The 23,181-nt window shown below is 41.8% G+C and overlaps 1 protein-coding gene across 1 annotated transcript in view; it reads right to left on the reverse strand.

Moving 5' to 3' along the window:
- LOC118121620 (contactin-associated protein-like 4) overlaps positions 1–23,181 on the reverse strand; it is a 72,248-nt gene extending 49,067 nt beyond the window's left edge. The window contains exons 1-2 of the mRNA XM_035177654.2: positions 22,685–23,181; positions 10,236–10,346 (exon numbers count right to left, since the gene is read on the reverse strand). Coding sequence (XP_035033545.2) covers positions 10,236–10,346; positions 22,685–22,778 — 205 coding nt within the window. The 5' untranslated portion in view covers positions 22,779–23,181. The remainder of the gene's footprint in view (positions 1–10,235; positions 10,347–22,684) is intronic.

Below are 23,181 nucleotides of genomic sequence, written 5' to 3' on the forward strand. Positions count from 1 at the left end.
TGTGTGTGTGTGTGTGTGTGTGTGTGTGTGTGTGTGTGTGTGTGTGTGCGTGTACTCGTGTTTAAGATAAAGTGCTGAGTCAGGCCAAAGCAAATCCATGGTGCCTGAACAGCAGATGGGATTTCTACCCAACAGAGCACGCGCACACACACACACACACACACACACACACACACACCAGACTAAGCACTTGTGGTTGCGTTGCCAAGGTGATGTCATGCTGACATACAGCCAACACAAATCAATGTTACAACCCACGGAGCCAAATTAGCCAAGCTCCCTCATCACGACTACTTTAAAGTAGTAATATATTGTTGTAGTAAGAGAAGCTACAGTGTTTCTCCCTATTTACACTGTTTCACATCGACTTGACAATTCATTTTGCAGCAGATATCACATGTTGTTGTTTACAGCACATTGACACCAGAGTCGGATCTTATCTCCAAAAGATCTTGAATTTCATCATCTTCTGTGTGGAGCCTCGATTCTACGTCTGTTGCGTGTTTAAAGCTTATTTTCCGGACATTTTCCTGCTGTTCTCTCACATCAGCTCACTCTGACACTTTATCAGGGGCCTGGCAGGAAAAGCTCAGGAGCAATTGAACATTTAAGTTCAGTGCATGTCTGAAAGCAGCGGTAATGTGCGGTTGGACAGATTGAGCCGTGTAGCACTGCAGCTGAGTGAAAAGTCTCAATGACTAAGATGCTTTCCTTTGTGCAAAGTCTCAAAAAACTCAAATGTGACTCAGTATCATCACTTGTCCCAGTTACAGGGACTTGATCACAACTATCTTCATTATTGACGAATACAAAAATGGAGCTTATTCTCTAATTCTAGATTCACCACCACCTACTTAAAGTTTCGTGTTGTCAACAACATATGTAAATATTCCAAATCCAACGTGATTTGATATTTGCTATCCGCCAATTAACATAAAATGTATGTTTGTAAAATAGTTGCTGTATCCCTCGGGTTGAATTAACTGGATCTTCTTCCCCTCCTGCTCCGGTTGTTCTTCCTCCTCCAGCTGCTGCAGCGTTGCACCTCCTGCTCATTAGGGCGGCGGCTAAAGGCCAGCGCAGGTTGGCCGGTAACAGACACGAACACCGACAAGCACAACCGGAGCGAGCGGAGACACTGACCTTTACTCATTACGGCAGGACTGTGGAGGAGAGAGGAGTGGGGAACGCAGAGAGCGAGAGTGAGTGACGGAGAGAGTTTCATAAGCTGACACCTCCTGGACGGCGGAGGAGGAATTAGGAAGAGAGGGAGGAGGAGAGGAACGGAGAGAGAGAGAGAGAGGTTGATTGTTCGTGAAGAAGCAGAGCAGGAACCAGAGAAGATGAGAGTTTAAAATATCTCTGCAAAAACGGATACACAACATCCACCATCCTGGTCATGGATTACTTGTTTAGTCACCAAAGCAGTCGGTAAGGACACCGAAGCTCTTCCTGCCCAATCAGGAGGGTAATTGAGTCTGGAGACTGTCGATCAGGAGCATTGACAGACCGGACGTTCAAATCTACACCTTACCACAATGTCTCAGCTGATCCGGAGACCACGACTTTTCAAGGTCAACCACCTCAAAATTGAATGGGCTCTTCCCAGGGCCGGGTCACATCCCTCCACCAAGCTGGCTGGAAATCGTTTGTTCATAAACGTGAGAAAAACCAGTGTCAAATAACGAAGCAAAACCTTCAGCTCCTACACAAATAAGACTGAGAAACAGGGAGTTTGCTCAGTTTGCCCACTTTAAGCTTCTCTTCTTACCAAAACTAGTAGTGAGCACATACTGTACCTGATCGGCCACTTCATCACCATATCGCATATTAAGATCAGACACACATGGGCCTACCGTGTACATAAAAAAACACAAATACATACACAGGCAAAATATCCACTCTCTGATTTAGCTGAAAGGAATATTTGTTAACATACAGAAACTTAAATAACACACCCCACTGATAGACCTACTTATTTTGATTCACAAAATCCGAATCACTCCCCCAGATCCACACCAAATTTAAACGGCTATGTTAAAGAAAATTAAAATAGAAAAATCTGGAACCGCCCCCTGAGTTGGATCAGCACCAAAGTAGAATGTGTTCCTCCCCGACCGAGATCCACATCCTTCCACCTAGTTTCGAGGTAGAAGTACTTTTTGTGTGATCTTCCTCACAACATACAAACTCACAAACAAGAAGGGGGTGAAGACATAACCTCTTTGGCGGAGAAATACTGTAAATAAATGATTTCCTGAATAATTGGCCTAATTTCTAAATGTCTCAGTTAATAAAAAAAGCATAATGAAGCCTTTGTTTCGATTATGGCTGTGAAGCTTTATCGTGTTTGCTCAACAGAAACAGATCTTCTAATGAACCTGCCTAATCACAGTGTTGAGAGCAGAACATTTTATTCCTGACATGTTGACTTCAATTAAAAATTTGAAAGCAAACAATGTCCCCTGTACTAAAAAATAAAACCAGTGCTAATCTACTGTGGATACAAACAGTAAATTGAATGTCCGTGATCTCATTTATTCCAGTTTTCCAGCAAATCTCCCAGAAAACTGTGTGAATTCCTCTCAATGACTAAATGTGTCATGGCTGCTGATCAAGCTGGTATTTATTTGGGCTTGTGTGAAAGGTAATCAGAGGGAATGTTATTTGGATGCTTCCTCCGGGCTCAGTGCTCGGCTGCAGGCCAAGGACGTGTGGTGGCAGGGCTGGATTGTGACTTGTTTTTTGGTGTGGTGGCCCAGGGTGAGAGAACAGAAACTCAGATCAGATCCCAGTTCATCAGAAACCATGTGTTCTAACAGCATTTCAAATCGAAATAAGAACCTGCTGGAACCAACTGGGACACATCTTCATATGCCTGTGAGATCAGTTCAGAGGAGAGAAGCTTTTTTACACATAACCCATGTTAGAACAAAAACTAAAAGAAGGATGAATCTTGGAGCCTTTAACTTTTAAAGCCCTGTAAGTAGCAACTTTCCCCAGGAGTGGAGAACTTCTCCACCATGACGTCACCCACTGGTTTGTGAGCTGCCATTCTGAAGCTTGGAGTTTGACATTTTGTTGAGCACCATCTTGTTTATGTTAGACCAGAAGTAAACATATTTGGCAGAGATCGAGGACACTGCACGCCCACCTACACCTGCAGCCTACAGCCATTGGACGATACTCGCTGTAAATCACATGCTTAATCATCTATTTCACTCTAAATAGGACCATATATTGCAAAATTAACACCGTGAAGTTTTGAAAAAGACATGAAACTAGAGATTGAGACCATAAACTCCTTCAGGAAAATCTTTACTGACATTAAATCAAGTGACAAGTTTTCTCAAAGCCTTCGATAGAAACCCAAAGTAGCGCGCTGGGTTTGCAACAACGAACATTCCTGATTGGTTGAGTGCACCTGGTTTTTATTTCAGCTAATCTATCTTTTGCAGTAGCTCCTAAAAACGGTGTCCTTATATAAGTCGAGCATTTCAGGTGTTTTGAATCCTCCTTTTGTTACTGGTGCTCCTGGGACTAAAAGTTCCAGGTACGTTTGGTGGAAATGCGTCTTCCACCACCACTCAACTGTCATGATAAGGTATTTTTGACCCATCTAACCTGTCCTGGTATAGTTTGCCTTGTTGAAACCTGAAGGGAGAGATAAAACTGAAGGAATTGAAAAACAGTGCAAGTTGAAGTGCCAAATAAATCTTTTCCACAGAGGCTAAGCTGCCAGCTGTGATCTGGAGTTGATAAAACTCAGTCCTCGCTACTGCCAGTTGGTCCCATCTTGATTGGCTTGTGGCATATGGTTCCCAAATGGTGCCCAATTAATCCCATTGAGCCATCAAGGTGCTGCCTCCACTTTGAGCTGTGCCTGTCTATATATATATATATATATACACTACTGCATGACTGTACACTGAACTGGGCCAAGAATAATGGGAGGAAGCAGTGGCCCTGTACTTCTGCAGAGTGGACAATTAATTAAATTGGGAAACACCCTCCAATTTGTATAGCCCATATACACATATCTCAATTTTCCTCCTGGGTCTTAACGAGATGCAACATCCTGTCTGCCCTTAACTCTCGACTAGGAAGAGGAAAAAAGTACTTTTGCTGTATTTTGTGATGTTTTCGTTGGGAGAACTTCAAAGATCTCTCTCTTAAAAATGCAACTGATTTCTCAATGCATTTATGATGCAAAGTCATACTTACATTTACAACTGATTGGCAGTTAAGTTTAACGTTTGATTTACTCCCCACAAAACTTTTATTTTGTAAGTTATATTACACTTTGTGATTACACTGCAGTGACTTTCTGATTGCTTGTAGTTGGAGCGCAATAAATTCCACAACAACATTGCTGTAAAATCTTTACTAGCTCAGACGTTTCTCACAATTTTAATAGTGCAACAGCTTTTATTAAGTCTCTGGTTTGCAACTGTAGTTACTAACAACTTAGACAGGACTTTACACACAAGTAGCCGCTGCATTTCAATCCTGGAGTCCGCTATAAACATTAGGCTCTTAGAAATAACAGTCTGGACAACGATGACATTTAAAGTTGTCGGCCAGCGTCTGTAACGCCACAAATAAATGCAAAGTTTGGAAGAAGGAGACAAAAACAGGACGGACGGGGAAAAGGACAAAAGCCACTGCAGGAGAAAATGTCAGGAAGTTTCCAAGAGCGGCATTAAGACACAGACAGTATCACCACGTCAACGGGGACTGAGAGTGTATTTGAGTTGGAGAGTAATAAAGTTGCAGTTTATTTATGGTGGAGCTCTATGGTGCTTTAATGAAAACCTGTGAAATAATATATAGCTTTATATTAAAAAAAATGACTCAGAGACAAAGCAAACAAACAGCTGTACATTCTCAACGGGACGAAACAAATCCTAAAGGGAACCGTTGTTATCACTGGAGCATGTTTGCTTAGATCCAAGAACTCAAGAACCGTCACATAGAGGAACACAACCAGTTTTAGTTTTAGTTCTTAGCAAAATAAGAGAAATTAGGACTCGGATCTGATTGACTTTGAGGAATTTCAACAAAATGTGGTGGATGAGGTGACTTGATAACTTAGGGCTGAGCAATAAGACAATAATTAGCAATATAACAAAAGTCAAGTATCGATATATTGCTCGTGAATTGTGTCAGCACAGTGAAGACGTATAAAACATGATGTGAACCTCAGATTTATAAAATGTTTCGCTGTTTATCAGGTTTAAAACCACAGCGTTCACTCAGGAGCAAAGATCATTCTTTGAACTTTAAAAATAATAACTGGATATTTATCGTGATAACTGAAAGTTTTCAACTTCATATCATTTTTGTCTACATCGTCCAGCCCAATGTTTGCTAGGTAATGAAATTGGAATATCAGGGATTTAATGAAGGAGAACTGAAGCCACAAGTTAAAGTTTAACAACAACACAGACACAAAAATCGATTCTGCTCTATTTTTCCAAATGAACGTTGAACATGATCATTTTCGTATCGTTTTGTATTTTGCCGAATGAATAAAAAGTCCTCGTACTTATCATCTGAACAATCCCAAAATATATTATAATGATAGAACAAGAATAATAAACTTTGATTTCTACAGCACTTTTCAAAACAAAGTAGCAAAGTGCTTTACAACCTTGAAACAGGATAAAAACAAAATAACTCAGTAAAATCAAGCAATTTAAATACAAAGAATACTTACAAAGGTATAGAAGGAATAACAATCCTAACAATGAAGATATACATTGTTAAATAATTCATTTTGTTTGCAGTTTTCACCTTTGTGGTTCAGACAAATCTCCACTTATTCAGCTGTTAGACTTTATTCTTTCAACTTCCCTAATTCACTTTAACACATCCTCTGCTCTTTCTGTTATTTTAAATCACTTTCACCTCCTTGTTTATGTTAAAAAGTACCAAATAAAAAGCTGTGACCGTATATTTCATTAACAGGACTGAACATATAGTTAAAGTCGATATATCTGGACCACAGATAGTTTAGTCACCGCATAGAAATCTTTAAACGACTCCAGCTGTTTTCAGTGGACGGGATGAAGAAGCAATTTGGAGCTAAAGCTGTGATGAGAAGCTTTTAGCTGCGTTTAGTCCAGGAATCAGACAATATTTACTCATGTAATTAGATTTATTGAGGGAGTGACTTCCTCGTATTAGGAGGATTTGAGTGGAGGAGCGGTGGAATTTAACCAGATAAAGAGTTTAAGAGCAGTAAATGTGCTCGTGGAAAATATGGCACATAAACATCACACAATGATCAATACCTGATCTTGCCCCCCCCCACCACAGTTAATTTCAACCTACAGCCTCGGCTAATGTCTGTATTACTACTTCCAGAAAATGATTACTTGGGACTGATGAAGTGTTCCAGGCCTGTTCCAGCATAATTACAGTTTTTCTAATGAGCGATTATCAATGTGGCCCACTGAAAAACACAGAGCGCTTAGATGTTAAAGCCTCCCATTAACATTTGGCTATAAATGTTAAATACTCTCGTTAACATTTAGCTATATGGAGAGAATTAATTAATCTCCATGTTTTCTTGGCAGGTCAAAAAAAGGGCTGAGTTAAATTTACTATTACAATAGAGAGCGCTGTTACATGAAGTGTGAGAGAGCGGCAGCGGGACACGGCCGAGCGGTAATTAACGATGGGAGAGAAAGAGTAAAGGTCACACTCAGGGGAGAAGAGAGCAAACAGTTAAGAAAAGAAAAACGTCAAAGGTTTTGGACATATGAGATATAAGGTGGACTGAGGAGCACAATGAAGAAACGTACGTGTGCATAGTAGTACAATGGGATTGCAGAGGAGTTTTATTTCAATGAAAGAAAGATTTGAGAATTTTACGAAATCCATGATCATGGACTTAAATTAATTTAACTTACTATTTAAAGTGTGTGTGACTATACGACAGAAAATAAGGACAAGCATAATAAGTCAGCTTTATTGTAATATTGACATTTCTTGATGAAATAATGAAACATGTTTTCATAAATTTACTTTTTAAAGTTCTTGTCATCAACACCTTAATCAGATTTTCTGCACCAAAGATGATTTATCTTTATCTGCTCAGAGAGTCGACTGACAGGTTTGTTGTTCTACTTCCAAACTGCTTTTAATAGAATGTGAGATTTTACCGGAGAACTAAACTTGGGCTCGTTTTTAATTAACTCCAGTAGTTTATGCAAACAAAAACCTTCGTCAACATGGCGCGGCCAGCTGCCATTAGTGTCTAGCTTACGCCTCCTCGACCTCTCAACCAGAGTCTTCTGTTCGATGGCCCCTGTTGACTCCCGAGTCAAGGCCTCTGTGTCTGGCTGGTCCCTGATCACTTTCAAAAAGGTGAAGGCAGGACCGACTCTCAGTGCCGGGGTATTTCCCAGTTTAATTAATTCTCCACTCTACACAACCACAGGGCCACTGCTTCCTCCCGCTGGTGTTGGCCCCCGTTCAGTGTACATGCAGTAACGTATAAAGGCACAACTCAAAGAGGAGGCAGCACCCCGATGGCTAGATTTGATTAACTGGGCACCATGTGGGAACCATGTGATGGGACCAACTGGCAGTAGCGGATCCAAGCACCTTGAGATCTCTGCTGGCGCCTTGGCCTCTGATTAGAATCATCTTTTACCACTACAACTTGCACTGGTTTCTGGTTTCCGAAGAAAATTTGAGCTGGATCCTGACTGAATCATGAGACTGTATAAAAAGATGGACGATATGAGAGCTCCCCAAAAGTTATGAAAAATAATCTTGATCGCCCCCTGGTGGCTGGCTGCAAAAAAGCCCATAGACCCTACCTCCTCCATGTTAATGAATGGGACATTTAGGTGGTTCTTATATCTTATGAAGTGTTATTTTTTCTGGGGAGTTTGGTTTAAATTAGTTATTTGAGGCTAATAACATGTGCAACGTCATGATTGGCAGCTGAGTCTAACTTGTTATTGGCCAAGCATGTGTATGACCTCGATACTGAGACTCCACACTACGATTACTACCTCGAAATAACATTAAAAGCGTGAGATAGCCGCACCCGTATCTGAGATATTTTAGCTTTATTTACATGATGTACAGTGGAAGGAAGTAGTGGCACTTTGTCCATCTTTATAAAAACATACGTATATAATATATATAATAAATATCTATTGACTGAATTAACTAACTTCACAAAAACATGTTATACCTTGAGACTATACTGTGTTCTGCAGAAACTGGTCCAGTTGGTGATTGGCTTTATATCAGCGGCAATGACAGAGCCAAGAAATGAGGACAACAATTTCACTATCATGTTAATTCACTACAATGTGTTGGAAAGTGTTAAGAGGAGAAAGAAACTCACAATCACACTCAATTATAAAAAAAAAACAACGCAGCGCTGGCTTATCTTCAATTTGCCTCAGTTGGTCAATTTACTCTAACAGTGGGAGTGAAAGAGAACGAAATCCCAGACTCCCTGATGATTCTCCGCTCTGGCACCACAGTCAGCAGCTGAGATCTGTAAAGTGGAGAAATCTGCAAACCTCCAAAACCGCGCCGCGATAGCCCCTCGTAAAGCCCCGCATCAGCATCCAGCAGGGAGCTCCCTCCTGAATAGTTATTGTGGTTAGTGAATCACAACTCAGATTTATACCCCAACTGAGGAGAGGGGGCCCTGTGGAGTTTTTTTGATATAGTAGTCTCATATAATTCCAGTGCATTTCTATATATAATAGAGAGTTGGCGCCGTAGCTGCCGCCCTATGTATCAGTCCTCCCACCTTTCTTTTTTTTTGGTCTTCAGCAGTGTCTCCCTCTTTCCGTCTCCAGCGACCACAGAGGAATCTCTCCGGCTGTGGGAAGTCAGCTGAGGTTCGTCTTTGATGTTTTGTGCTCGGTTTCCTTTAGAGAGCCAAAGACTCTTTCCTGCACCATAAGAAGAAAATGCACCGCTGCAGCCCGAAGAACAGACAGAGAGTCTGAGTAAAGACCGGGCGAGACTGTGTGGACGAGAGCTTCTAGTTTGACCTATCACGTTTGAGCAGGCTTTGGTTACCCACAGGTAAACACAGAGTAAAACCAGGTGGAATACTTTGATTGATATGCTGCATTTATAAGCAGATAGCTGTAAATAGAGATTAGCCAAAATGTTGTCTGGACCTACAACACTCAGGAAGTCACACCGTTTGTGTTTTGTCTCGAGGAACGTTCGGCTCATGTGAAGTAACAAGTCCGACTGTTTACAGCAAACACAAGACGGAGTCAGATATCCGCTGTTTGCACCGGAAACCCCCAAAAATTGGCCGTTAATTCATCATCGGACGATAATCAATTGTCTTGACTTTCAGAAGTTGTACAAGTGGACGTTGGCAACTGGACTTGCTTGTATTTCACCTCTCATCCAAGGAATTGAATATAATAAATACCATGACCTGGATGACTGAGAATCTTCACAGACAAACTGCTACTGATCACGACTACAGCCCCTGTGCTGGTGAACCTCCATTTGCAAAGTGTTCCTGAGATGTTGCGTTCACAAGGTGAAACATTTGCTTCGTGATGTCACAGCAACCTTGACCCTTGACCACTAAAATCCAATCAGTTCATCTTTGAATATAACTGAAAGTTTCTATCAGATTTGAAGAAAGTCCCTCAAGGTTTTCATTAGATATCAAGAATATGACGGATAAACAAGGTGAAAACATAATGCAGCTATTGGCTGTCGCCCAATAGACACAGAGGCCTAATAAGACTTTGAGAATCTGAAGACATTGATGTGTCTCATCCCTGTAAATTAAGATCCTAAAGTTGTTGTGTTTATCCAGATAAATTTCTGGTGGTTATTCTGCCTTGTGTTCAGCCAAACAAATAAAGAAACCCATTCAAAGTGCACTGAGTGAGCCCTTTGAAAACCTGGACTCATCAAGCGTGACTGGATTGCATCACTGCCTCCACCTGCACCTCAGGCCAAGAAGAAATGATGTGAAAGGACTTTATGACTAATGTTTGATTACAGTCTGGGCAATGAATCCCAGGTAATAAATTCAGGCAAATCATAAAGTTAAAACACTCGGGCGTCCCTGTGTGCAAACTGCTGTGTCGAGCAATGAGCAGAGCGCCGATTATTCATGACAGCGTAGGAATGAATCTTACTTGAAATGTGTCGGCACTGCAAGAAGTGAAATATTTAAGTTGGACAACGGACAAAAGGCAATGATCGCTTCTCACCTTCTCTCCTGTTGACTTTAGCAAACACTGGTCCATGGCTGCTGGACAACTGGGAGGAGCTTCTGAAGGAGGATGGAGGCAAACTGGACACCAGTGGGCTGTCACATGCTTCTGTTGACCGGTCACAAAGGAGAAAAGACAAGGATCAAGGTTAAGAATCTTGCGTTATAATGGTCTATCCTGCTGCAATGTTGATAACCATACAGATATGTTTTCCTCTAAATAAAATGATAAACCTGAGTTGAAGCAGGCGACAGGAGCCGTTGACTTTGCTCCAGAAGAAGAAAAGGGAATCAGACACGTCAGTAGAGACCTTTTCATGCCTCAGACACTTTGCCGCTGATGAATGTCAAGGACGAGAAATGTCTAAATCTGAATAAGCAACTCGTGAAAGGCGAGGATCTGTAAAAATGTGTCACTGCTGCAATGTGTAATGAGATTTTAAAGGTAGAACTGACTTTCTTCCTATTTTTCAGTAACTTTTTACTCTATATACCTGACATTTGTAAAACTATGACAAATATGTGAAAGTTTCATTTTGCATTGGGTGATATATTTACTACTAGTATCGACAAATCCTCTAAACCACATTACCATATACTGTCGGTCATTAAGTCCAATTATCTGACACTTGTATGTTGTGACAATGTGATGATAAAGGTTTGATTTGGTTTAGCCACAAAATCAGCATGGTTAGGTTTGTGGTTTGGCTTTATAAAAGTAGTAATAGGAAGTAATTGTAATTTAATGTTTTTATAACTTGTTGATTACTTACATTTCATAAACTGATTTGTTCAAACTTTAAATTTGAGGCTTGACGCCCACTGCTTAGTATGAAGTGATTTAAATGGTTGACAGGACTTGAAAAACTCTAAATAAATGCAGTCCATGTGGTTTTATTGTAATAAATCTGTGTTATTACCTCATTGCAAATGTTTCCAAACTCTGTTAGTGTAGAATAAACCCTCTTTCATAATGGATGTTGTTCTTTCCACCGGAGCCGGTTCTTGTCTTCTGCTCTGACAAGGCTTCAGCTGAGATTACTTTGTCAACATTATGGTACTTCATTCCCAGCACAGAGGGATTTTCATTACCTGAGACTATAAAGCGCAGTCTGTCACAGTATTGAATAGGCTGTCATATCCACCCAGGGCTCACCCAGTCTCTGCTGTCTGCAGACACCCCGGACTTTGTGTACTTCTATTCAAACTCAGGTACTTATACTGCATCTTCAAACTTATTTAACCAATTCCAAAAGTATTTTTTAAAAGTAACATTACAGCTGTGTATCTTATTGCGTCACCAGCAAAGTAATGTTGGGAGCAGATCGACAATGTTCAATCCATTCTTTATACTTTTGCTTTTATGTCTTTGTTTTTGCAGCGGCTAAAAGTAAATTAACTTCAAAAAACCCTTTAATGATCTCAGAGCATAAAATACAGGAATGCATCACACCTGAACTGTTACCACTGCACTTAAAGCAACCTGTGAAGAGGTAAGTTGATGCTAATGGAATTCATAATGCTGCCGTTTCTTCATCTCCGTCCAGCCGTGGAGGCCTGAGGCCGCCAGAGACACAGAGCAAGTGCAAAATGGAGTCGAATTAGTTTAGAGAGGATACAAATCTCGGAGGATAACGTGTTATAAGAACGTGACCTCGGCGGATAAAGCTCGATAGAAGAAGCAGGTATTTGAGCAGGGGAGGTTGAGTTTCCTTGGCGGAGTCGTGACATATAAAATGTGACTGTGACAAAAAAAGGTGAAGCACAATCACAGAAATCCAAGAGGAAAGGGAAGGTTAAAGGTTGCTGTACTGCGAGCCACTGCCCGGGGAGAGACATGGATCCACGAGGCAGTTTTTAAACAAAGCTACAAGGAATCCACAAATCCTTTGGTAAATCTTTGACAGCTCATGAAATCTGCAGCAGAAGGGAACTAAACACCAAGTGGCACTGATACAGCCCACAGCCGCCAGAACCTCATCTGACACCATTCTGTGTTAGCTCTTTTAAATCTAACGTTTCTGGATGGGTGAACTATAGTGTTATAGGATGTAGTACAAGCACCGGCTCTCAGCGCTGTACCCAGAGCTATATGTGGATCCTGTTATAATTAATTCTGGGTGGTAATTCAATATTATCCCATGAGAGAAAAAACATTTAACACCTTAAGATCTTGACTTGTGAACCCAGAAGACATGGGAGCACTTTAGACACCAGCTGGTAGAACACCGTCAGTGTCAAGTGAGGTGGGATCAACTGAGTCTGAAGGCTACGAGAACAATATGTACTTGGTGGAAATAGCCGAAGTAAACCCTGAGATATTATATCTTTTCACAATTCATTATTCTCATCATATATTCAGGGCAGATTTTTTGTAATCAGAAACACTTGTTCATTTTTCTTTCTTATCCCATTTCTTTGCCTCTATGCTTTTGAGACACATTTTTAAAAAGCTATTGTCACAAAAGGGTCCAGTTTCATAACCTCTCAAGTGGCATCAAGTTGAGCTGGTTTGTGTAATATAATGAACAAAAATACATATGAAAAATAACAATGGAAATCACAGATCAGCGGAACCATCAAACCTGTAATTTCTGGGTTTTTGAGACGCTGGTCGGCACATTCAAAGTAAAAGCGTCCAAAACATGAAAATCAACCTCCAACGAAAACAGTAAAAGGAAATGACACATTTTGGATCCCTCTCTACTGACCCAACAGCCTCCCTGTCTTGTGTAAAGCTGTATAAACTGTAGTTGTCAGCATCTATAAGCTTTCGAATGACGTGCATGAATACGACAGAAGGCTCCCAACATTTCTGTATACGTATTTAACGTTGAGCATGAATGAGCCACTTGTTTTGTTTCTTAAATAACTGTGAGCCACATAAGGTTATAGATTTCACTCTAAAAAACAGACGCAATGACATTCAAATTAAAATACCAGATATTTAGCTCTTGATGGCCAGTTTCCAAAATACTTCATATGTAAATTAACTTTTTATGTTGTCACCTACAAGTATTTAGTTAAATCCCCATTATAATCTCGATTTTGTGGCTAATAGCAAACTAACAGTGTTCATGTGAGGGCAGTCCGACAGTGACTGATGAGGACGGTGCTCCTGCTTCGGCTGCAGACTGGAACCCGACAGTCTGACCACTTAACGGAGACTCTCTGCTGCTCGTCTCGTCGTTTAACAATGAGAGAAACGTTCCTTCCTCATTTCCAGCCTCTCATCTGTGTGTTGGTGACACAACAGGCAGGCCAGTGATTCTGCTGACTCTCAGCATCTGAGACCTCCTGCTAGACAATGACTCTACATTTAGAGCACACTGGCACATAAACCGTTTTCTGCAACATAATCAGCCAGGTTTTCTCCCCGTGAATACGAGGCTTTTAGTTTCCTCTGAGATAACTGCAGCATCTTACCTTAATGCACCTGATCGGCAAAATGAATGATAAAAAGAAAAAAACGCAATGCAACAAAGCAGCAAGTGCAGCGTTTATCTGAATTGTACAAGGTTTAACACTTGATGTGATGTCAGCACACACACTAAGAGCTCAATCAAACAAGCGACAATAAAATAATGAGAAAGAAAACAAACATTAGTAATGAAAAAGAAAAATCTTCCACGTTGTTATATGTCACTCTTATGCAGATGTGCGACAATTGCTGCAGGTTACATCACTTCTGCTAATGGACCCATGAGGAGAATGTGGAGTGTGATGAGCACATCGTTAAAGGTTCCTATTAGCAATTCAAAATAGGGACGAGACATTGAAAGACACTTTTCTTTGCAGACACTCACTGGGAGGATATTAAGTCCCACTGTGTATGAAATAGAATGTTCTTCCTTCTTTTGTTTTTGCCTCGATCCTTTTTTGGCTTAGGGTGGAGAGGAAGTGAAAATGACAAAAGCTTTGTTCAGGACGATGGAGTTTATGCAAGACTCTAAATTAAGTGACAAAAGTGCAATTTCAAGAATGACGCAGTTACGATTAGTGTCCTAAAAGGAAGAAACTGAAGTTTGACTGCCAGTAGGAAATGGAAAACAAGCGGTGTTTTCCTACGTCTAAGTTTTGACATTTTGTCGACCCCATCTTGCTGATTTTGTGGCTGAGTAGCGTCAAAGCTGCAGCATGAAACTTTTCAAGTGGATCATTTCACTTTGAAATCAGATTTTCCTGATGTCTGGCTCCTTTCTTTAACGTGTGAAAATCCTGTCCGCGGTGAAAAGAAGAACTAGACTGGTGCTCAGAAAGCTGATTCCTCGGCTGAGGATGAAACCCAATTTCAACATGTTCATGAAAGTGAAAAAAAAGATCTTTGCAATTATCCAGATCTGCTCCAAACTTTTTTCTTTCGTGGTTCATTTCCTACCCCTCCACTAAATTGCATGGAATTTGGTTCAGTAGTTCTCCAGTAATCCTGCTGACATACGGAGAAAACACACAAACAAACAGAAATGAAACAACTAATTGCAAACACTCGTACATATCAGTCCCCAAAATACTATTTTGTCATCATGATCCATTAATTGTTCTTTGGAGATTTTACAGCTTATATTTTGGCCCATGTTTCATCCGTCAACCAACTTTCAAGGAAATTAATTGGAGTCGTTTTTGTGAAATCCTGCTGACAAACAAACAAATAAACAAATGGACAGAGGAGAAAACATAACCTCATTGACGCAGGTAATAAACTATGAATTATTTAGATTCATTACTGTTATTACACTAATGTGCTTTGCATGATCTATAAATAAAACTATATATTTAAAAATGACAGTTTGTGGATCTTCACCAAGTTGCTCCGACTCTTCCTCCGTCTTCACGGTGGAGGTGGAAGCCACGATACTGACTCACCTTTCAGACGCAGGTTAACTACCCTTCACTACCCACAGGTGATCTCTGTTTTATCATGTGACTTCTAAAACCAGTTGGTTACTGATGAGGGTTCAAACTAATGTCTTTATTCTCTATTCAATGCTGTAAAAAAAATGAAATATAAATGGCTGAATACATTTTATAGGCTTGTTTCTTTTGTGAAAGGACACCATTTCCACTTTTAGTTTCACTTTCAGCTCCTGTTTTATATTTTTGAGCTTTTCTGCTGATGTGGTTGAAGGACAGTGAGTCCTGCAGAGAGAAAACCACTCACTTCCCCAAGGTCTCTCCACTCGTATCCTAAATAATAGCCCACTCTGATAAATGCCTCTTGTAAAAAAAAAAGAACATTCAGAGTTTCTTTTACAGTCGTCACCTTCTGATCTGGTTCAATTACATAACTGGGCTAAAACTGAACTTGTGTAAAAAACCTGCCTGAACAGAAAATTGGGAACTGACCAAAATTACATAAAAAATATCCAGGGGACATATTTATAAAGTTCAGTGATAGTTGTTTTTTAAGTTTTTGTTTTAAGAATTTCCACTCATCATAAAACTAGACCCTGAAGCATCTAACCTTCACGAGAGCTCAAGTGAGAAACTGTTATAAGTAGGGAGGAGGCTCAAGAGTTTCTTAAGCAGAGGACAAAGTTGTGTTATTTAAGATTACTTTGTTAGCAGAAAGTAGTTTAGCAACTTTGTGTGAAGAGTTTGTGAGCTGCAAACTCCCCACTCGTTTCAGACTGCAACACTAAGCTAACTACATTATGAATTCTGACTGGTGCAGTATAACCAAAGGAAATTAGGTGTAAGGTACCTTTAACTTGGTAAGTACAATGCTATTATATATGACAGGAATGATTTAACGATTTAAATCCGTTATATTCAGATTTTTATTTGAATCTGCACCAAAATACACAGACAATTAGATATAAATCCCCTAAATATGCCAGATTTTTTTTCATCAGAATCCATGAAAGTGTCAAAACATGCGCAAATGCACAAATCTCCCTGATCCGGATCCACACCCAAATTTAAAGTGTTTTCCCGACCCATAATGCATCTTTCCACCAGGTTTCGTGCCAATCCATGTGGTAAGTTTTGAGCAATCTTGCTTACAAACATAGACACAGACACATAGAAACACAACCTTCTTGGCGCAGGTACATCAGACCAATGTCGTCAGGGACTGAGCCTGATGATGAAGTTAGAATCGACCACTTGAGAATGCAACAGGCTGCTGATTGAATGCACCACCTGGCGACCGCAGTAACTGACCACCGGGGGCATGCTGGGTCAGGCTAAATGCTAAACCCTGAAATCCTCATGGCGGACACTTCAGCTGGAGCTTCTCAGATCACTTCTATTGTCAGTGAGGCGTGCTCCTCCTTCCTACTGTTTGTGATCATCTCTGACCGCGGAGCTCCCCCACCTCAGGGTTTGGAAACTGGGCAGCGAGCCCAGAGAGGCTGAGTGGGCCGGTTCTATTCTGCATGGAGAGTGAAGAGCAGTGAAGTTGGATTTACAGCTCATTGTGGAGGACTTAACGGTGCACAAGACTCATTGAGTGATATTTAGACTGGCTGTTTGATTTGTGTGGCTCAATAAGGACTTGTGATTAAGTTCTCACCTCTCACCTTATGGCATATAGACGTTTAAATGCCAATGTGAGCGGAAGCCTAAAGACGTGCTTTAATTCAATAGTTTAATCATTTATGAATGAGCATATAACATTAAAACAAACAATAATGTCTCGTGCATTTTACAAACTTGTTTTTATACTTTAATCTGAGTAGAATATCTTTTGAGTAACAGTAGTTTTATTGAAGTTTACATTTCAAATACCCTTTCCCCATCCCTGGTTATTGTCGTTCTCAAATAACAAAGCAATTTACATGTTTCCACTCTATCAGAGCATTTTATTTTTCAAAACACAATAAGGAAACTGCCATTGTTCTGACACATTCCATATGAATTTAGTTTTGCTCACAGATTGTTGTGTGGGAGAGAGACGATATCTATATCTTCAAAAGAAAGCTCTGAGGTTTTCCTCATGAGAGAAAATAGGGGATCTAAAAAAGTGCATCTACTTTTATTAGGACATTTGTTTTAATGCCTAACGTTTACAAAGCCTCAGCACCTGCCCTGATCCTCACCAGGACCTCAGAAATGACGTTTTGCCTCATTGCCATCAGGCTCTGGTCCTCTTAAGGGCGACTAGTCCCCGGCAAGGTTGGTGTTTGTACTGGAAAATGCCCCAAAGACGAGAACAAAAAAACCACACAGACACATTCACAGAATCGCAGACACACACAAAAGAAAACCCAGCGATGGGTGAAATGAGAGGAGAGAAGAGGGACACAGCTTGACTTAAAGATGGTGGACGACCAGAATGAATGTCCACACAGAGCACCGCAGTAAACTCACAACTCTTTTGTTTTGTGCATAGCTCTGTGTCCCCTCCACCTACTGGACTATTTTCTATTCTTTTTCTTTCTCATTTCCCAGACTCAGTTGTATTTGCTACCTTGTTCTTTCCTAACTACCCAGAGCTTGTGCCCACAGTGAGGGTTGTAACGTAGATTGACCAGTAAATTGAGAGCTCTTTCTGTTCTGGTACAATCTACACATTACTGCAGTCACTGCACCGACCCGCCTGTCCAACTCACGTTCCATCATCCCCGCAGGAAGCTGGAAAGCGTAAGACAGTGGATGGATGGAAGTTCATTTTTGTCATTGGTCTTTGAGTCCTCAAGGTCATCAGTTCTTCTGAACTACCCTCGTACTCTTTCTTCTAAATGTACTAGAGAAATGGGCTCTGACTGAGGCACTGACAGGTCGCAGGCATATTATTTACAAAATATAAAGTCATCATTGGACATTAATCGACGCTGCGTTAGTAGCTGACGTCCACAGTTTCCACTTTCCTGCTGCATCAGAGAGTGACAGTGAACAGTGACCTCAGCACAACGTGGCCGATTCCTGGACCGATAACAAGTCCGCTGATACAATGACAGGGCCATTTGATGAATGGATCTGTTTTTAGGGAGGCAGACATCCACCGGGGAATCGGCCTCGGGCAAACACGAAGTCCCACAGGTCACAAAGGCAGATGGATTGAATGCAGTTCTCTGTCACTTTTATCACTTAACTACTCGCCCCTGGATTAATAAATCTAGAGTCAAGACTGGCAGCTCCAGGCGCACACAAGCACTTTGTGTAACCTTGACTTAATCGCAACCTCTTCATGACTCCACTTCCACTCGACGCCTTTTCATAAATGACACTAAAAAGAGAAAAAGTATGGCTGATTTATCCTCAACTACTTTGCTCTTTTCCTCCTGCTGGTTCTCAAAGACTCCATCGTCTCGTGAAGCATAAAGGACAGCACGGTTTCCAAGGGGGGGAAGAAATGCCTCACACATTCACACTAAATTGATTTTATTCAGAGGTTTATGTACTCTCAGTGCAAACCACCAGCTCATAGAAAAGTAATAAATTCTGATGAGACAAGGCTGCTCGCATATGAACCAGGGAGCTGGGCGTAAATTCAAATCAACTCCTCTCCCTGAATATATAGTTTTTACCAAATATTTTCTGTCTGCCACTGGACTGGAAGAGACGTATTTCCAGCGCTCGGGAGAAAATAATGGCACCATAAAGACCCCCCCCCCGTCAGTCTGAGCCGGTTAAATAATCAAACACCTCTAACCAGCCCACAGCCGCCGAAGTCGGAGCGAGAGGAAAGAGCAGGAGGCAAAATGAAGTCATTTGTTTAGATTCCTGAAAGGTCTTAAGTTTACCTGACAAATGACCTCATGCCCAAAGGCAGCAACACTTTAATGTTGTTTTACCACTACAACAAACAAACCCTCAGACGGCACCGACTACTTATTATGTCTTTTATGTATAAAGTCTTGTTAGCACTGCTGCTTTATTTTCTCACCTAACACTGTCCATTCAGCGGTTTTCAGACTTGGACTTTGGAAAATGTCCTGAACATTGGCTCCGGAAAATGTTTGCCTATCAAATGTAATGATTACAGCCTGGGATTATTCTGTCAGACGCCTTCACGGTAACAGGAAAATGTCCAGAACGTCCAGATGAGGTGTGACACCTGTGTAGAACAGCAGGAGGCGCTGTTTGTGTACAGCACATAGACACTGGCCCTCATCGGCAAAAGCTCTCAAATCTCCTCGTCTTTCCAAGTTGACATCTTCATCACCGCCTCTAGTGTAAGATTCATCCTGCGATATCTGAATTCTTTCAGTTTCACATCTGTTGCACTAGAAAAGTCATTGACACGCCCACCTGCTGGCTGTGGAAACCCAAACTAGGGTTTACAGCTTTTTCCCTCCACACACCTGTCGAGCTCAGGTTTATTCTTGTGTCCTTTTGTAACATTGTCTAAAAGTGGCTCAGGAGGTTGAGCTGGTCGTCCATAACCAGAAGGTCAGTGGCTTGATCCCAGTCTACCCAGCTTATGAGTGTCCTTGGGCAAGATACTGAACCCCAAGTTCCCCCTGCAGGCGATGTGTGAGGTGTGTGAGAGAGAAAGTGCTCCCACATCGATTCACCTCAAGACTGTGTGTGAATGGCAATACCTGTACAGTAAAGCTCTTTGAGTGGCCACAAGACCAGACAAGTTTAAAGGAAGGACGGCTGCCACTCTTGAGAACATCTACAACTTTTGCCATCATTCATGTTCACGATGGCTCAACTACACTGAAAAAAACACCACTGACATTGCAGCGTTTGCCGTTGTTTTGACGTGTATCTGAGTTATTTAAATTCGTCACCTCTGGGTTCGAGCTTGGCTGAAACACAGAGAATCCTCACAGTCTCTATAAAGGACACGTTCTGCTGAAAAGAACCAATTCTTACAAACACATATCAGGAAACACAGTTGTTTTATGTTTAGGTCGACACACACACACACAGTCCCTTTGCGAATCCAGTTAATTATGGAGATAACACACAATGCACATTTACAGTCAGTCCTTTCCGGAAGCTGTTCATCGTTTTTGCACTTATTTGTTTATAAAACGTAATTTAATAAATGGCCGTGTGATGAATGAAAAAAGAGCCTTAATGAGAGGAAGTTCAAACTCTGCATGTGGTCCCTCACCTCTTGGACCAGTTACTGGATGAAGTGCAAGTTGGATTGTCGGTTTCAACAAGAGAGGGATTATCAGACGTCTGCTTCCACATGTTCAACCGCCCACTTGTGTCACCGTGAGAGGACTCCTGCCCTCCACGTGCAACACTTGATGAACGACGTGTCAGTTGGTTACTGAGCTGAAGCCTTTTCATTCTACACTCTACGGGTCGATTTCCAGTTTGGGCCAAGTCTGGTCCAGTGCCGGATCTGAAACCAGCCAACGGGTTCTGGCAAATTAAAAAGCGGCCCTTCATCAGTAACCTGTGCCGACGGCGTCTCGGCTTATTGTGTTAGCGATAAACGATATGATGTGATTAATATAAGCCGTGCACAAGTCACTGCTGACACAAGATCATTTCAGAGCGGTGTGCACGTTGTGTCTACAAAGTTTATTTGATTTTTCTCGAGAGAAGACGAGGCAGCTAAATGTGAGGAAATTAAAAGTGTCTCTGCTTCTTCTCATGTTTATTGGTGATTGTGAAACCATCTTAGAGGTGCATTAGCGCCATCAAGTGGACTGGAGTCACTACTCTCTCATTCATGGTCTCTCTCTCTCTCTCTCTCTCTCTCTCTCTCTCTCTCTCTCTCTCTCTCCCTTCAGGAGCGTCTGCTACCTCAGGTGTGACACCTAGTGGTAAATTTGGTCTGGTCGTTTTTTTGGTATAACACAGGACCAGTTTGAAAATGTTAACACTGACCCAATCCTGTTTCACTGCCCAGGAATTACAATCTGGATTAATGACTGATACACAGTATACACAGTATACACAGTATACACAGTATGCTGCAGAGCAAAACACACTATGGGAAACACAGTTAAGGTTTTGTGTTGGGCTCCATCCACTGAGGCGTTGCACCGACGACTTAATCTGGGTATCGGTCGATTTTAGTCCATAATTATTAATACGTCCCATTTTGTTATGCAAATGTTGTCTTTGCAAACAATCAACACAACTGGGAACCAACAATGTCCATAATGCATCCATCCTTATTCTCTATCCACCACCAGCAGCTACAGCCACCATGCGTTCATCCGTTCAGTCATTGATTTCACAACTTTCTCTTATAGCTGATTAACAATGGGAGTGCGAAAGCATCGGATCCATTAGGGTCAGTACTGATTTTTGTTTGTTTCTTTTGTCGACGTGCCCACAGGGATGTCACGTGATAGACTCTTATTGACAACATCAGTCCGTGGGAGTGCAGTAATTACAGTGGGGGGGAAAAGGGCTCATTTCACTGAGCCACTACAATTGTGCAGCTACTGGACCTATTTGTTGAAGCCTCCCTGGAGGAGAATGCCTCATATGCATACAGGGACATCCATCTATTGATCTGTCCCACTTGTTGCAGGGTAAAATATCAATTTGCTCTCGTGCAGCAATCAAATAAGCATTTTTGTGATTTCTCCCTAAATCCTCCTCCTGCACAAGAAGCCACTTTTCAGGATGTTTTCTGAGGATAATCCTGGAGCTGAGGAAGGAGCTGCAGCATCCTCCTGTGCGGCTTTGCCCACATTTTCCACAGATAGACCACAGCCTCCCCTCTCTCTCTTCTCTCTCTCTCTCTTGAGGGAAACATCAAATGCTGGAAAAGCCAAAATGGGAACGCGCAACTTGTGGGATTCGCTATCTCTGAAATAACTTGACAGCTGTAAATCCCCCAAGAGGACGTGTGCTCCCCTTTCAGCAACAAGACCTCACGGTGGTCGGGTCAGTGCCGCCCCACGCAGCCCACTGTTTAATTCACCAGATTCACAGAATAAACTGAATGAGCTGCGGCACCATTTCCCCAAAACTGGAGAAACAAGTCGCAGACCAACATCGAGACAGTAAATACATACAACAAATACAGACGAAAAATTACCCCCAAAAAATAAAGGAAAAATTAAAGCTCAGGTTTTTTTTGAAGACTTCAGTTTGTCATTATTATATTAAGTTTTAAAAAATCGTACTTATTTTTTTTATGCAAAATTACCAAAGTTGCAGATTTGTTGGTGTTTTCTAGTTGAAATCATTGTAAACTAAACATATTTGAGACTATGGATTATTATCTATTGTCTATTATTATTGATCAACTTGTAAAATAATGAATTCTTAGAGTCTTAATCATATTTCTGCCTCGTTTTGAATCTATTCAAGCAGTGAAATGAAGTCCTTTTTGTGTTTTCCATCTTTTTATCATAAACCACAGAAGGTAAATTGATGACAATGATTTTCTATTTGTCACTTTGCAGACAGTAAAAAGTCAGCAGCAGCAGCAGCAGCAGCAGCCCTGTGCCACACACAGCCCCCCCCAGGTGTTAGTCCAGACCCTCACAGCTGAGTGATAATAAACCGTGGGGGTCCCTGTCAGTAAACCCCCCCTCTCTCTCTCTCCAGGACGCGCACGGAGCCGCTCACCTTGCGCACCTGTCCCACAGGAGCCGAGCAGCAGCAGCAGCCAGGAGCCGATAAACGCAGTAATCCCAGCGACTCCTTGACTCCCCGCAGGCATGTTGAAGCGACGGGACACCGCAGAGTGTAATCCCGCCTGTTGGAGGAGAGACAGTCCCGTCCTCCTCCTCTTCTCTGCTCCTCTTCTCCTGCTCGCGTCTTCCCTCTGCTCTCCTCCAGCTCCGCTCCGGACGCGCTGCAGTCAGTCAGTCGCCCCGCTGGCACGGTGCGGTGGAGGGGCCGGTACCCAGAGGATGAGGAGGGTGAGGACGAGGAGGAGGAGGAGGAGGATGCTGCCACACCGCCAGCCCTCTGTGAAGTGATGGGAGGAAGAGAAGGAGAGAGTGGAGGGGGGAAAAGGGAGGAAGGAGGGTTTCAATGAGAGTTAGCGTCGCAGGTCCGAGTCCTGCGTCACTGAGATGCACAGAGCGCGCAGAGTTCCTGGAGGGGGGTCCCACCTCTGG

This window comes from Hippoglossus stenolepis, chromosome 14 (assembly GCF_022539355.2).
Source record: "Hippoglossus stenolepis isolate QCI-W04-F060 chromosome 14, HSTE1.2, whole genome shotgun sequence".
NCBI lineage: Eukaryota > Metazoa > Chordata > Actinopteri > Pleuronectiformes > Pleuronectidae > Hippoglossus > Hippoglossus stenolepis.